Source organism: Chanodichthys erythropterus, chromosome 9, assembly GCF_024489055.1.
Source record: "Chanodichthys erythropterus isolate Z2021 chromosome 9, ASM2448905v1, whole genome shotgun sequence".
NCBI classification, from domain to species: domain Eukaryota; kingdom Metazoa; phylum Chordata; class Actinopteri; order Cypriniformes; family Xenocyprididae; genus Chanodichthys; species Chanodichthys erythropterus.
Window position 1 is genome coordinate 15,522,033 of NC_090229.1, and position 17,530 is coordinate 15,539,562.

General features: G+C 35.7%; 1 protein-coding gene across 2 annotated transcripts; it reads left to right on the forward strand.

Moving 5' to 3' along the window:
• Positions 1-2,023: 2,023 nt before the first annotated feature.
• fhad1 (forkhead-associated (FHA) phosphopeptide binding domain 1) lies at positions 2,024-16,435 on the forward strand. 2 transcript variants are annotated; one of them, XM_067393658.1, is made up of 28 exons: positions 2,024-2,122; positions 2,261-2,362; positions 2,535-2,741; positions 2,977-3,136; positions 3,614-3,708; positions 3,830-4,060; positions 4,758-4,881; positions 5,523-5,653; positions 5,756-5,824; positions 6,292-6,399; positions 6,484-6,549; positions 7,698-7,850; positions 7,958-8,153; positions 8,306-8,376; positions 8,460-8,558; positions 8,819-8,908; positions 10,323-10,677; positions 11,003-11,102; positions 12,127-12,233; positions 12,322-12,481; positions 12,626-12,719; positions 13,386-13,536; positions 13,656-13,753; positions 14,153-14,248; positions 14,383-14,609; positions 14,997-15,165; positions 15,532-15,612; positions 16,170-16,435. In XM_067393658.1, exons 2-28 carry the CDS (start codon positions 2,267-2,269, stop codon positions 16,347-16,349), a joined length of 3,714 nt encoding a protein of 1,237 aa, XP_067249759.1. In that variant the 5' UTR covers positions 2,024-2,122; positions 2,261-2,266; the 3' UTR covers positions 16,350-16,435. The 2 variants fall into 2 exon arrangements, with proteins under 2 accessions (XP_067249759.1, XP_067249760.1); XM_067393659.1 differs by lacking the exons at positions 12,626-12,719; positions 13,656-13,753; positions 14,153-14,248; ... (2 more) ...; positions 15,532-15,612; positions 16,170-16,435 and having other exon boundaries at positions 13,386-13,512.
• Positions 16,436-17,530: the final 1,095 nt, after the last annotated feature.

Sequence of the window (17,530 nt, forward strand, 5' to 3'; positions counted from 1 at the left end):
TCGATCCTCGCCTCCTCACGGTGCAATTAGAGATGTCCTTCAAGATGGCTGAGCTCGATCGTTTTCCGGGTCATCATAGGATGGAGGACGGAGGAGCGAGGAGACGAGGAGGGATATAGACCTTTTTCACACTTCCGGGTTTTTGGCTTCCGGAATGAGCCACGCAGTGTAAAAGATTTTCCGGTTACAGTGATAGATAGCCTCGATCAAACCCAGTTCGGGAATCAAAGTCGTTTTACGAATTAAATGTCTTGAAAATGTTTGAACGGCCTTGGTGAATTATTGGTGAGACTACAGAGCTCGCATTAAGATCTACATTTAATAAATAATTTGAAGTGATGGCGGTTAAACTGGTTATATTCTTCGTGTATGTTTGGCGCGGCTGTGCATTATCGCGCTCCATGTGCTGTACAGACAGTGTCTGTGTCTAAACGTGCATACTATACATCCTAAATAGTAGACTATGTGACATTAGTAATATTCAGTACTGTTTAGGTTGGATATGCACATTGGGATGTACGCTATATAGATTGTTTTTAGTGACGTGCTGGGGAAATTATCAGCTGGCAGCTCCCTTATCACACAAGCCTGATCCTCTGATTCATGAAACAGGACCGCTCGCACCCTGATATTTCTGGATATAAACACTTCAGTCTCTCACTCGTATTTTCCTGTCGTCATCATCATAAAGTGTGTATTATGCACAGTGTTGTGCTGTTTCAACATTAATGCAAAGACTGATAGTTGTAAAGTGTGGTGTTGGAAATTAATTATGTCTTAGTTTAATCATTTTAATCGATCAGTATTAATTATAACATAATGCTTGAATGTGGGATGTGATGCCATATGAGATTATATGCTATATATTTTTAAAACATATTAAACGACAATATTATGTATCTCGACTTTATATCCCCTAGCCTATTGTGATTTTTTTATTATTATTATTAATTAATTATATAAATAATGGTCGTCGTAAGTGATACGATCGGGGAAATTGCTGAATGAGTAGCTGTGTAGCCTTTACTGTATGACAGCTGGTGATATAAATCCACCTGCCGGTAAATACGAGCAACGGTCTGAGTGGCCGTATAAGCTACAAACCAGTAGAAAATAATTTATTTGTAGATTATACAACAGCAGGTTGGAAAACAGAAAAGGTAAGAAGCGATATTTGAGAAAAAGCATATCAATCTAATAGCCGTAGACGCACAGCGGAACTAACTTTACCCGTCGTCACGTGATTTCCGATTCTTGTGAAAAAGGTCTATTGAGAAGCACCCTTTGGGCCTTGCGCGCGAGATGAGTATAACAAGCTCTCTGATTGGCTATTACCTGGCAAGTTATGTGCAGACGTATGTGGAAAGGAGAGTGATTGTAGAGAACCTAAAATCGAATAAATAATTTCCCGCACACGGGATAACACAATAAATGCCATAATTTCTTTGGCTGACTATATCGACAGTAATGTGCCAGCTGACTATGACTATGCTCTGACAACGTTGCTTCATCTTAAGGAAAATGGAAGCATCCTGTCGGCATTTGGACACCGTTTGATGAGATGAAGCATATAATTCACCAAATGGGAAACATCTCAGAGTTTCGGCCCTCTTGACATACAAAGAGACAAGGTTCCGCAACAAATCTCCCTTGGAATCTGGCGCAGGGAGATAGCAAAACGCTATTTACTATCTGATTATTTGTAAGTGTGAACTCGTGAAATGAACGTTAGTCTGACAGAAATTCCTTAAACAGGTCGAACAAACCCTAAAAGCCAATAAAAAGTAATGTTAGCATAAAACAAGATTCAGAAATAAAATAATAAGTGCATAACATATATATTTTAAAAAGGACTTAAATACAAAAATACTCAATCATTTATTTTGACAACCTACAAGCACCAGACCGTCCCGAATGTTATCACGGTAGAAGATTGACGTCTGCTCGCCCAGAGAGAACTGTTCAACTGACTGCTCGCTGTGTTGAAGGCGGGGCTCCACGGCCCTTGACGTTACCATGACACTCTTACACAACCTAGTCAGAGGCAGCAAGTAATATACCCATGAGCAGCAGGATCGTAGACAGTTTGGACGAATTCAGATGAAAACTCATAGGCCTACTGGTGAGTTGTCAAGACAATCATTGCAATCTACATTATAAAAATGCTGGTGCCTGTTGGTGCACATAACCGAGGTTTTCACGGATACGGAGACATTCAGTAAAGGTTGAATGCCAATTGAAAGTTTTCTCTGCACTTCAGGTTGAAATGAGGGGTTTCCTCAAAACTCTAAACTGGGTATTTAAACTCCAGCCCAAAAGAACTACTATAGGAAGACACAAAGACTCTGACCTCTGTCTACAGGTATTCAACTTTATTTCTTTCCAAGGTGTGTCCACTTAGTATGTCAGTTCACTGGGTTATTGATTTGACTTTTAATTATATTACCTGATGAGATGATGATCTGATAGTGGATATGACATTCTGACTCCTTAGAAAGAACATTTTTTAAGTGTGTCTCATCTCATCTACTCAGAATAGTGGGGTGGATGAGTGTCATGCCACTATTGACTGGTGTGAAGTGGACAGCTGCTATGTTATTTGTGACTTAAACTCTGCCCACGGGACCTACGTCAATGACTGCCGGATACACAACGCCACTGTCCGCCTCTCTGCGGGAGACCAGCTTCACTTTGGCTACGGAGGACCGACCTATGAGCTCTCCATTGACAGCGAGAAATCAGTAAAAAATTTGATGTTTGAACAGATAAGAGAAATTACATTGTGTCTTTTTGTTTATACTGTATGTTTCAGTAGCATTTTATATTACTGACTTAAGTTCACGTTCATAAATCATCATAAATAAAACCTGCAATGTAGGCCCACAGATTCAAGTTTATATTAAACAATGATATAATAAATATCAATCTAATATTTATATAAAATACTTTTTTTTTTTTTTTGTCACTCCTAAACAGTTTCCTCTTCTGGCTGCCCAGTCTCCCATTCCCCAGGCCTGGGTACGAGCTCGGACCCCTTCTGTTTCACCGCACCCTCCCACCAGACCTCGCCCCATGAGTGCTGGGTCTAAACGGGGTCCAAATACACCTGATCGCAAAACTCAGTCTAGCAGACCAGGTAGCAGTTTTCTTTTTTTTTTGTAAGTAAAAAATTAAGTGTTACCTTATTTTTTCATGATCCCAAATAGGAAGACAACAGCCAAAATGAAGCAAAATAAAAATGTTGGTTTGAAAAGATTACATTAGGTAATTATTAGTTCTTAGTTTAGAGACTTTCCTAAATCAGGGTTATTATTATGCTTAACTATTTAAAAAAAAAGTTAATTGAAATAATGCTGAAATAAAATAAATGACTATCTACATAGTAATATTAAAAACAAAAACTAATAAAAATGACAAAAGCACATAACAAATTGACTAAAAATTAAGTTAAAATTAAATTAAAACATAAAAATAAAAACTAATTCAGAATATTAATAAAAGTATAACTACTACTTGTATAACTACCACTAAAATAACACTAGAACCAAACTGATGGGTAAGATTTCAGGCAAGAGTTTATTTCAAAATGAATGCATTTTTTTTTTTTTTGCAGGAAGCTGGAGTGGTAACACAGGGAAAGGATGTTATCTAAGAAGTAAGACACAGCCTCACAATTCTCAAAGCATTAACTCCTTGCCACTGGAGGAGGTGAGCGTAACATCCTGTTAAAAAACACTAGTGTTGCATGCTGAACCATTCATGCCATTGTTATGCTATCTCAAACAGTACTAAAAGGCTTAAGAAATGCACTGATAATGTTCTTTCTAAGGAAGAGAGGTTGCATCGGCTTGGAGAGGGACATCTTCGAGTGTCTGTGTGCTTTGAGGATGAGTCCCAAAGGAAGGATGATGTGATCATGGCCCTGAAGGAGGAAGTGTCAGCTCTCAAGCTCCAGCTGTCTCAGAAGAAGCAGGGTGATCCAGATGTCACACACAGACTTAGCTGCCTGGAGAGTGACATCAAAGAGAAGAAAGATCAGATACAGCAGCTAAAGGAGCAGGTGTCTGCTTTGTTACATTGCACTTTACATTATTTACTGTTTTGCGACTGTGTTGTGTAACGGATAAAGCATCAGCCTCAGGAGCGAGGGATTGTGGCTTCAAGTCCCACCTGGATCATGCCTACCTTGAAGGAGTTTAAGAATAATTTATGAATATTAGCCTTCAAATCAACTAATTGCTAGCAGCATATTCAGTCATATACAAATACAAAGACTGCAGTATTAATTTCATGCTACAAATAAAGTGCCTTTTTCTTGCTGTTTGAGTTACGATTTAATTAATATTGCAGCAAATTTACATTTTCTACATTTATCTTAATCTGGGATTAAGACAAAACAAGAATGTGATTACAGAAAACATCTCATCTCCATCTCAAAAAAGAAATAGGAAATCTCTTATACTGCAATGACCCAGGTGGGACTTGAACTCACAATCTCCACTGCTATATGCTGAGTCTTACCCAGAAGGCCACTGGTCCATGAGAAAGCATGCACTCTGTAGCATAAATACCAATTATTGAATGTAATGTTTCAAGTTTCATTATTTATTTTGTGTTTTAAGATTAATTTAAGAGAGGCCCATTTATTTGATGAAGCTATGTCTTCTCTCTAAAAATCCCATCAAAAATCTTTCATGTGCCATTTAATTATTAACTGCCATGCACTATTGTAAGATTCATCTATTTAATGGATGTAGATGCTGGAACTTCAGAGATGTTCTGGAGAGATGCTCGGACAGGCTGTTACAGAGAGAGACCAGAAGATCAGGAGTCTATCAGAACAGATGAATAAACTGAGGAATGAAAAAAATTCATCTACTGGTACTGTATGATGATGATATTATAGGGGTGACATGTGGATCATTCACTCTACTCTAATGTGAAAAGAATAATGATATAATAATTTTTTTTTATGATATATGATATGATATTATGATATTGTTATATATAATTTGTATGTGTAAAAATGCAATTTTAAGTACATACAATGGTATTATTTTTATACTGTCTTTGATATACACTACTGTTCAGTGCTGTTCTTTTGAACTTTCTATTAATCAAAGAATCCTGAAAAAATGTATCACTTTTCCACACAAATTATTAATCAGCACAATGGTTTTCAACATTAATGATAATAAGAACATTTTCTTGAGCACCAACTCAGCACATTTGAAACATTTCTGGAAGTTTGTGTCACTGAAGACGAGTAATGATGCTGAAAATTCAGCTTTGCCATGACCGGAATAAATTAAAATAATAATAATAATAAAATTTTTTTTGTAATATTACTGTTTTACTTTATTTTTGATTGGGTAAATGACTTTCAAAAATATATAAAAATTCCTCTGATTTGTTATATTGTTCTAGTGAAATTATCAATAACATATTTGTTGTGTAAAGACACCATCCTGTTAGATCTGAGCAGTTAGTCACTCTTTGTTTTATTTCAATTTTTGACTCAGCATTGATTAGCAGTTTGCAGAGAGATGTGTCTGCTCGAGAGAAACAGGCTCTTAAACTAGCAACTGAGGTGGACAAGCTCAGACGAGATGTGAGAGACAAAGAAGCCAAGCTCACAAGCATGATGGACAAGGTTCCTGCATCAGTACTTATGTTTTAATGATGCTGTTTTGATGGTTTACAATTTATTTTTTTAATATAAATAACAATTTCTCTTGTTTCGTGCTATTTTAAGTTGAAAGACACCCAGAAGCATCAGAATGAGCTACTTGCCAGGCAGCGTGAGGCAGAATCCCTCAAGAAAGTGAGTTTTTGGTTTCACTTACACCTAGTACTGAACTCCACACAGTGAGATTAGCGACTTTTCAGACCGTTTTTTTATAAAAATGCTGCTAGCAACAAATCTAGCAACTTTTTTAAATTGCTAGTTAACATGGAGTCAGTCATTATATCATAAATGTTCTGTTGTCTGACAGAAAATTGTGTAAATGAGAACAGCTTTATTGGATATACGGCTATAATATTAAAATTACAGTATGTAAGCATGGCTTAGGAGAGGAAACGGATGTAAACTGCCGATAGTTGGCACATTACATCATCTAGTGACATTTAATGACTTTTTGAGCAGACTTTAGCTACTTTCCATTGAAAATAGTTGGCATGACTGCTTTAGAGGCTGATGTCTTAACCATTAGACCACTGGGCCAGGTAATGCCAGCTTATGAAATCTGATGCCATGTAGCCTGTGTTCATGTGTGATGTGCACTGTAGGAACAGTTTTCTCTGCTGGCAGAGATAGACAGACTGAAGCAGCTTCTTGAGGAGACACAGCAGAGAGAACAAAGAGTATTAGCAGAACTCAAACACACACAGTCAAGGGTAAGTGAACTCAGGACAGGAACAGCCGTCTGGTAAGGCGACTCTGATGTCTATTACAATAATGTATCTGAAATTTCTTCAAAGTTTGACAGTTTTCGTGACCAGATCGTCAAGACTGCACGTGTTTCTGACAAAGAATCAGACCAAAAGGTAAGAATAAAAATATTTCAAGCTAATCAGAAGCCAAATTTCTGTCCAAAGATTTTTTTTTTATTAAAAAATTATTAGCGCATCATGGAAATGCTAATTATCGATACATTTTTGCAAATGTCAACAAAATATTTTTTTAACTTAAATTCTATGGCATAAATTATATATTGATGCTTCAAATGTCATGGTTTGGAAACACTTTTTAATGTGGTGTCACATGACAGTACACATGCATACTCTTACAAAAAAGTTTATTCAAGTGTTCTATAACTTCTTTAAAACTAATCATGAGAAAGTATACTTTCAGTCTACTTTTTATGTACTTCTCAGAAATATACTTAAATACACTTAAATATACTCGACTCATACTGACAGAAAAGTGTAGTGTACTTCAAAATGTACTTTGTAGACTAGAAAATGTGCTACAAGAATTTAACTAGCAAACTATAAGTTCACTTGTGGTATAGTTGCAGTACAAATGAAAAAATGTAGTTGTAAATTAGTTATGTACTCAAAGTTTACTACTGTTAAACTTAAAGTATACATAGCTAAAAACACTTTTTTATACACTAAAAAGTGGGCCAATTTAGTCACAAGTAGTATTGAAATAGTACACTTACAAGTATACTACTTGTATACTGATATTAGTATACTTACTACATGAAGTATACTTAAAATATACTTGAACTTTACTTAAGTACACTTAATAAAATAAACTTATATAAATAGTATACTTATTTTTTGTAAGGGTAGGAATGAAATACAATACATCCAAGAGAAGGATATAATTGAGTCAAGTCAAGTAACCTTTATTTTTGGAGCGCTTTATACAATACTGATTGTTTTAAATACAGCTTTACAATGAACAACAGGAAAATAAAGATTAAGTGATTCAAATATAATTCAATTCGGCTGTAAAGCAGCTCTAAAAAGAAAAAAGTGTCATTTAGAAATGGATATAGTCAAGTAGACCATTTTTTTATGGTGCTTTTTTGAGCTTGACAACTTCAGTCCATATTCTCTGTCATTATGTTGAAGAGCATGACCAGGATTTTGTGTTCCACGGAAGAAATTCATGCAGATTTGGACAGTCATGAGGGTGTGATGTTGTTGGGTGAACTTGTTTATGTTTGATCCCGTTTTTGGAGGTGTTGGACTGTTTATCAGAGCTAATGGAACAGATGGAGATGTACAAAACCAAAGTGCATGACTTTAAAATGAAATTCAAAGAGGAAGCTCACACGCAGAAGAAAATGTTGGATGAGACCCAGAAATTTCAAGCCAGACTGCAAGAGTGTCAGGTATTAGGTGGAAACATTGATTATGCCATGTAATGTTGTATGTTTGTGTTATAGCAATGCATAACATGTTGCACAGATATATAATATCTCTTTGCATTTGTATATAGAGTCTAGTACAAAATGCATGCATTGCGGACACAGTGCAGATGGAAATATCTAGGCTGCAGGATATGAATTTGAGTCCTGCTCTCAGCTGGGTTCAGGAGCATTCGCTGATTATACTGAAGCTCTTGCACACAGTACTGCAAAATGCTGCTCAGATGTTACAGGCAGCAGGGGTTGATGTCTCAGTGAAGTCTGGAGGTAAGACACAGAAAGTTTAGCAGAACTGGGTTTGACAAAATAAGTGATGTTGAATTCACTATATATTATTACAAAATGTTAAAACTTTATTGAATTTTGATGCATTTTACAGAAAAGTAATCTGAATTATTGTTGTCATTTGTTTTGTCTAGGAGTATCAGGTGCCTTACAGATTTTATGCCAGGACCACAAGGACATCCAATCAGAGCTCACAAATCTAAAGGTATTGCAGCAAAATCAGTTAAATAATCAGAGCAATTTCATAATTTTTAAGAAACATGACTGTCTTTCTTTCCTGTACTGAAGTCTGAGATGCAGAAGCTTCAGGAGACAGAGATGCAGAGCAGAGATCTTCACAGCGGGCTGGAGTTCATGCAAAAGCAGTTTGAGTTGGAGAAACTTCAGGTGCTGCTGCCTCTCTCAAAAACACCAAAATGTGCTCTCTGAGGCACAGACCTCTTGAGGAATGGTCTCAATTAGATTGTCATTTAGCTTTTTCAGTTCTCAAACTCATCCCAGTTCCAATGGACATTCATATATTACTGAAAGTGTTTCAGAGAATTGACTCCAAGCTAATGGACTAGATTAATTTAATGAATTGAATTTACTATTAAATTTTGTTTCACTGAAGTCTCTCCTGACCTTTGTCCTTTTTAATAAAGCAGGCAGCTGAGGGACATAGAGAGATGAAAAATGCACTAATGCAACAGTTGGAAGAGGTCAAGGCTGATCTACAGTTAGTGAGACAAACTGAGGTGAGTTAAAAATAAGAATTGAATTTATTCCCTAAAATGAAATAACACACTGACCTCAACTCTCAACACATGCTGCATCTCTATATTTGATCTGGTTTCTGAGACTCTAGTTTCCCAAGTATTTACCCATATGGGTTAGTTCCCAGCATATTGGATATTTGCTTCTCCTCTTGACATAAATTGAAACCCATTTCCACCACATAAAAAATAATAATATCATAATTACATAAATATTGGTTAATCATTGTTATGACAAATTTTATTTACCTTTTATTTAATTTATAATTATGATTTTTTTTAATCTCATAATTTAGACTTTTTAATGTCATAATTATGCTTTCATATCATAATTTTGGTATTTTTTCTAGCACATGACCATATTGGTTTTAATTTTAACTCATAATTAATACTTAAAAAGTTGAAATTGTGAGATATTAAGTCATAATTAGAAGATAAAAATCAATTGTCAATTATATTTTGTTAATTCTGTCAATTATGACAGAAAACATTGAAATTATGAGTTAAAAAGCTCATAATTATTACTTTAAAAAGTCATAATTATAAAATTGCCTTTGATGTCATGGTTATGAGTTTTTGTCATAATTCAGATTTTATTATGACTTAGTATGTCATAATTTTGACTTTTTATCTCATAATTATTACCTGAACGTTTTTTATGTCTCACATGGGACGATGATGATTAAAGGATTAGTCCACTTTCAAATAAAATTTTCCTGTTAATGTCTTTCTTTCTTCGGTCACAAAGAAATGAAGGTTCTTGATGAAAACATTCCAGGATTATTCTCCTTATAGTGGACTTCAATGGTCTCCAAACGGTTGAAGGTCAAAATTGCAGTTTCAGTGCAGCTTCAAAGGGCTTTAAATGATACCAGACGAGGAATAAGGGTCTTATCTAGAGAAACCATCAGTCATTTTCTACAAAAATACAACTGTATATGCTTTATAAACACAAATGATCGCCTTGCACGTGCTTCCGCTTTCCGTATTCTTCGAAAAGCTTACGCTGTATGTCCTACACCTTCCCTATTCAACTTAAGGAACGAACGCAGCGCCACTTCAGGCCATTGAAGTCTATTACAAGTAGAATAATCCTGGAATGTTTTTATCAAAAATCTTAATTTCTTTTTGACCGAAGAAAGAAAGACATGAACGTCTTGGATGATATGGGGGTGAGTAAATTATCAGGAAAATTTTATTTGAAAGTGGACTAATTTCTTTAAGAGAGAAAGCATTTTTGGTAAATTTAAAGATTTAAATTTCAGATTTACTGTTTTCTTATATGATGGAAATAGGCTTTCATATGACAGAACCACACTTAGAAGAAAAAGAAAAAGTAACATGACTATTACTTTATAGAAAAAGTAACATGACTATTACTTTATTGCCTTCCAAGAGTTCCTTGCGCAGGGAGATAGAGACACGCAAGGCTGAGTGGCAAACCAAGATGGAAGAAGCCAAGATACGAGAGGCAGAGTTGAAAGAAACATTACATGAATTACATCTCAAAGTGGAGGAGATGAATGAGAAGATGAAGCAGTGTGAGGAGAGAGAGGCGAAGGCCCTGCAGAGAGGAGCTGAAGAGGAGAGAGAGAAACACAGGGTCGAGGTAGAGGAGTACAGGGAGCAGGTGCGACAGCACGCATACACCATTGTTGCAATGGAAACACAAATAAACAAAGCCCAGCAGAGTGAGAAAAGATGGAGAGAGATGGAGGAGGAGAGAGACTCACTGAAGAACCAACTCAAAGGTGAGCACAGCCTGTTCATAAACTATAAAAAATATTCATAATTTAATTGAAACTCAATTAAAATAAATAAATAAATAAACATTATGATCACCAGATCACTATTTAAAATAAGCAAATTTGTGGCATTTGGACTGTTTGCCTTAGCTCTAGCTCACAGAAACACATTTGTTTTAGATATGCTGCAGTTTTATGTGTTACACATAGAGGGGAGCTACTCAAAAGCCTTAGGTTCCTAATTAGAACTAATTTGTGCAACAGATTTCATGTGTCCTACATGTGCTCTGTGTTCATTATCATGTGTACCTTTGTTGTACTTGTTCCACAGAGGCGCTCGATAGACTGGAGGGCTTTGAAAGCAACATCAAATCTTACACATCAGAAAAACAGGAAAATGAGGAACTGGATCAAACCATAACATCCCTCCGGTATAATAGAGCTCCCATGAATACCATCATTGCATTACCTATAATCCAAAAACTATTTTGTATATTATTATTCTAAGTATTTAGACATTTGGCCTGCCCCGAAACCAGTTGCAACAGCTCTGCGTATGTAAGATTGTAGCTTTAGCCATCTATATATTTCACATTACTTTGTAAACAAATTTCTTTACACTGTTGTCACATTCACTGTGAGCAGGATAATATCCATACAGTGTGCTCTTGTTAATGCATAATGCATGAAGTTCATTATTTATTCATGCATTATTTATGAAACTCTTGCTCAATAACTAATTACAGAGTCCATGTCTCTCTCTTTAAATCATCTCATAGATCAGGGCACTGTTCAATTGTAGAAGCAAATATGTCTCTTTTTCTACTTCCTTCCATTTTTACTATCTAATTACAGTCAAAATCCTAAAATGTTCTAAATAAATTATAATAATAACCACAGACAATATATACATAATTTGTTGTTATTATTATTATTATTTATTCATTAAATATTGTTTTTTTTTTTTAATGAAAAAATTTTCATTAAAGTCATCATGAAATGAAAATTGACAATTCCTATTTTTTTTTTTTTTTTTTTGGGAATATTGCAGTAGTTATTATAAATGATTTATACATGCAAATCATTTTTTTAATTCATGTGCCCTCGTAATCTTTAATCAATATAACTTCCCCTCCCTCTTGCGACATCTCTTCTCTGGTGATGTATTTACTAGCGCGAGGGCGGGACAACCTGTTACTCGCATGACATCATACAGCAATAGCAAACCACAGCAATCCAATCAAATCTCGTTGGACAAAATCAAGTCCCGCCCTACATTTTTTCTTGTTTGAGAAGCCGTTTCACCCGGATACACGTCACAATAGGGAATAAAAGACTGTTGCACGCGCTTCATGCCGACTTTAAACAATCTATACTGTACTCTATACTCATACTCGATCTACTCATATTCTTGTATGTGAGAAATCAATCATGCACATCTAATTTGTCCTGCAGGGCATCTCTGGTCTCATCCCAACATGAAGTCGTCAGTCAGAATGAGATCATCAATGCCTTAAGTCGTGACCTAGCCCAGGCTCATGCTCGGCTCTCTGACATGACAGGTTCCGCAAAAGCACACAATGCGATTTACAACTGCATTCCCTGTGTGTATTAGTGTTTGCGTTTCTGACCGAGTGTTTGTCTGTGCAGGACAACTAAGTGAACAGCAGAAGTTGGAGTTGGAGAGTCATAAAGCTTTAGTTGTAGACCAGAAGATCCAACTGAGCATGCTCACACAGAAGCTTACCATGATGTCACAACTAGTGGAACAGAAAGATGAAGAAACAAAGAAACTGGGAGAAAAACTGAGGTACGACCAAAAAAATTACACATACAATGGCCTCAAACTTATCTTTGCATTATAAAACAAAAAAAATGATCAAAGTAATGTCTGCTAAATGAATCCACAACATGTGAATGTGTTTCTGAGTAGATATTGTTCTATTTTTATTAGACAAACTGAGGAAGACCTGAAAAGTAAAGCAGCAGCATACAGAGAGATGGAGAACACAAGCCTTGTTCCACTTCAAATCCCAAGAAATACTAGAGTGAGATCAGCAACAAACTGGACAAACATTACAAAACTGAAATGATCTATACTTTAGACATGTTTTATGGAAAATCGAAACAAATGAAGATAAAGAAGATATGCTCTGCATAAAATATGCTTTGTTTGAAAATGATTGAATAATACACTAATAACACTGAAACATAATGGCTGAATGAGTCTCATAGAAGCACAGAATATGCCTGATATTAGCCTAAAAAGCACAACCGGATATATTCAAAAGTTTGAGGTCAGTAAGATTATTTTAAAAAAGAAATTAATGCTTTTATTCAACAAGGATGCATTAAATTGATCAAAAGTGACAGTAAAGACATCTGTAATGTTACAAAAATGTTCTATTTTAATTTTGTAACACTGAAGACTGGAGTAGTGGCTGATGAAAATTCAGATTTGCCATCAGAGGAATAAATATAGATATATAATATAATCTATTCAAATAGAGAACCGTTATTTTAAATAGTAATAATATTTCTCAATATTCCCTTTTTTTAATTTACCTTTAAAAATCATACCGACCCCAAACTTGGAATGACTAATAATAAAAAAAAAAGAAGAAGAAGAAGAAGAAGAAAAAAAAGGCAACAAGGAGAATAAGGGGTCATAAATGGACACTTTGCTAACTGTTATATGGATGTTGTTTTCTCAGGATGTGGCACTCATGACAGCTCCTAATGATGTCATCAATCAGGGGTCAAAACATAAAGGTCATCGCCGTGAGGAAGCGATACTTCAACAGCAGGAAGGTTTGCGTGACATGAGGGAGCGAATCAGAGCTCTAGAACAGAAGTGGCCTAGCAGTAAGTCTTACAATCCCTTTTAACTAATGATCAAACCTTTGGATGTGGTGATCCTGATCCGATCTAATTTCAGGCCAAGATTAACCTACATTATCAATTTTCTTCTGTGCGGTTTACAGAGCGTCTGACCCAGCAGGGGGAGCCAGAGAAGCAGGGTTGGATGAAGGCTCAGAGGCTTCAGAGATCTGCAGCTCAGAGAGGATCCATCAGTTCTGTGGTAGTAGTTTCACTGATATATATTTCAGTACTGAATCCAGATCAGTCATGGAAAGTAAAGCGAGAATACTTATAAGATAGTATTCAAGAAATATATGTAAGATTCTGCACCATTTGTAGGTCATTAATCAAATAAACAAATTTGTGACACTGACCATATGAATCATTTTAAACAAAAGATGAAATGTTCTTGATTCCATTGAAGTGCAAAATGCTTTTTGGATCATTCTTAAATCATGCTGGAGAACATAATCATCAGGTTTTAACCAAACTTGTGGAGTTCATGTAGTTCAAGTGCAGCTGTCATTAAAGCAAAAGAAGGACAAATTCTAACATTCTGACTCTGCCATTCATGTTCATTTTGTGTTTTGAGTGTTTAAGTGTGCTTATTTACATGCAGAGTGGTTTTGCATTCCCTGAAGCTCTGACCGAGGCTGCACAAGAGCGTACAGCCAGACTGGACATGTCTGATGCTCTGGAGCTCAGTGAGAAAACAGTGAGTGGCACACGGCATGTACGAATTCAAACTAAATTGTGGGAAAAGCGCATCTGTGGCCCTGAGATAGTGCTCTATTTTGAGTTTGTTTTAGTAAATCATTAATGATTCATTAATTATCATCTTTCATTTAGTACCTGGAGCTAGTGCAAGTGCTGCGTGAGGCTCTTGAGCTCAGTGATGGTGACCTGTCAGGTTGTGCTAGTTTAAAGCACCTACCTCCTGATGAGAGACAGCACATAGTCTCTATGAGACAAACAGACCTGGAGTTTGTGAGAACCCACTTTGAACTACAGAACAGCCAGAGCCAAAAGCAACAACTACTGCTGCAGGAGAACCAGAGAGAGATACACACGCTCAGGTTCAAACAACAGAAAAACACACACTCATGACAAATAATTATCTCTTTCTCAGTATATTTTCAATACATTTAAAAAAAATGTTTGTCAAAAATAAAATAAAATATGTGTCATGGTTTTTGTAAAATTATTAAGCAGCACAACTTGTTTTTATTTATTATTGATGATAGTAAATGTCTTTTTGGCCACCAAATCATCATATTATATGGATGTGACTGGAGTAATGGCTTTATATTATATTATATTATATTATATTATATTATATTATATTATATTATATTATATTATATTATATTATATTATATTATATTATATTATATTATATTATATTATATTATATTAAAATTGTTTTGCATTTGTTTTGTCTGTCTGTGCTGTCTTTCTCTCAGAGAGAGACAAGTGCTGGGGTCCCAGACACAGGCTGAGCTTGAGAGTGTGAAGTCAGAACTGGAGGCTCAAAGACAAGAGACAGACCAGCTTCGCCAGGCTCTACAGGAAAGCATCAACCAGCTGCAGAGAAACCAGCAGGAATGCAGTGTAACCAACAGAAATAATAGGGTATCATACATACAAGCTCACATAGAAAGTGAGAAAGTCTGACTGACACTAACTCTGTGATAGAGAGAAAAAAATAAAACAGCACGTCAAAAAGTTGCTCTTGACCAAACTTACAATATAGCTTGCTGTTGATTACCACAGAAAACAATTCAGATTTTTCCCTAAGTTTGTAAAAACAAACAATCCAACAAATAAAAGCAAGTTAGAAAGTCTGTGGTACCCTGACTCACTGTTGGATGCCTATTTTAATGGGCATTTTCAGCATTTCAGACACACCATCTCTCTCCTGTCTCTATGTAGAGAGCCACCTTTAAGTGGTTTCATAGTTCACCCAAGCGCCGTCTATAATAAATGCTTTCTCTACAGTGCCTTAGTGCAGAGAGAACGGGCAGAAGGAGTGGAAGAGTGGGCCATCACAACTGTATACCAAACGAAAGCTATGAAAAGGTACACTAAATGGCAACAGTGGATTAGTTTTGAATCAGTGACTTGATAAGTGGAGTGTTTGTGTGTGTGTGTGTTTGGTCTTCAGAACATATGTATGGTCTAAATCCATGCTGTCTACCACAGGCTGCCTGGGGTTTTACAAAGAAACTCCACACTGTGCAATTAATAGATTTTTAGCAGCACCAACAAATTTGTTCTTTCCTGAGCTCATAATCTCAGTGCTATAAATGGAGCATGAATCTGCCTGCCTGTTTGCTTCATGTTAGACCTATTAAAAATGAAGAAAAATACAAGAATGCATCTATTTGATACTTTCATCTGCCACAATAATGTAATGCCTTTGAATGATCTTCATTTGGGGGCATTTCTTATATATTGGGGGCATTTCTCAAATATTTACATACTATATTTATACCATATAGGGGCCCTCAGGGGAGATCATTATGGATCCTACAGTCCCCCTTTTTCCCTAATATATATCAGGCATATTGTGTAATTATTTTATTAAAATGCAATCGTTATTTGACAGCCCTAGATTTTACTGTGTGTGTTCACAGGCCCCAGCAGTGAAGAAACGGATCTCACAGATGAAGCTGAAAAAGAGAGAGAGTGAGGTGAATAATCTGAATAAAGAAATGGGACAGAAACAGCAGATCTGTTCAGTGGTCTCTGATTTGGACAGCCCTCTGCAAGCCCCAGAGAGCTCCCAAATCCCTCTGCTCACTGAGGCCCATTGACACGGACACAACTTAAGACCACTCATAATTATGCAACTGTGCATTATCACACTTGGGTACAGGGATCAAAAAAAATTTAATATTAAAGGAGGTTATAATATTTCTTAATTGTGTCATTTTATTATTATATATGTGTTTATACAACAGAGTGATACAGTCAGTCAGGGATTTCAGTGATTCTTTCTTCAGGTTACATCTTTTCACCAGTAGGTGGCGACTATTTATGAGTGAGTCATTTAAATCATTCATTCAACCGATTTGTGACAAAGGCTGCATCCAAAATCGCATACTCTCTTGAGTAGGTATTTATTTTGAATAAGTAATTACTCCACTAAAACCACTAAAAAAGTATGTTCTATATAGTGTGAAATATATAGTATGAATATAATCTGGACATACAAAAACAGACATGGTCTAAAATGTTAAATCACTTAATATTAACTTATTGTTTATTGAACTGCTGTATAATACAAACACATAGCCTACGGACAAGCAGTTAAACAGTACAAGACTGATAATTGTGGGTTTTTTTTTTCCATTCCAGTATATTTTCCTGTATCTGTTAATCACTGCATAAAGACCAAACAGTGCAAATTCTCAGCTGGTTTGCACCCACTTCCAGATTCCAGTGTAACAAACGTGTCAGTTTCATTTAAAAAAAAAAAAAAAAATTAATCAATATATTTATACTTGCATCACTTTTCATCTTTCATCATTTTTAGCACTTAAAGCTGTGTTTGGCATTAAATCAGTAATTTCACCAGAAATGTGGTATTTCCAATGAGTGAATCTCTGCATATCTCATTTTAAAGACATATAATATCTAAGGTATTAAAAGATGAATGATGAAAGAGAGCAAAAATGTGGTGTTTAACCACTTGCCTTTGGATTTAACTTTAATCCATTGTATGGGATCATTTCTCAGCCGATTTTTGCACATAGTCTCTTCTCTGAGGAAGAATTACCTTAGTGCTTTTTTGTTCCTCACATCTGTTTCTCATTTACAGAGCCATCTGACAACAGGGTAGAGATTCAGAAAAAATGGTGATATATTACGTTAATTAAATACACTCAGTGCTGTGTAGACAGGCATCAAGGGTAAGTCTCCTCTCATCGTTTTGTCTGAATTACTGTCACACAACTCTGTTTGCTTGTTGTGGGTAGATGAGAATAGAAGAACA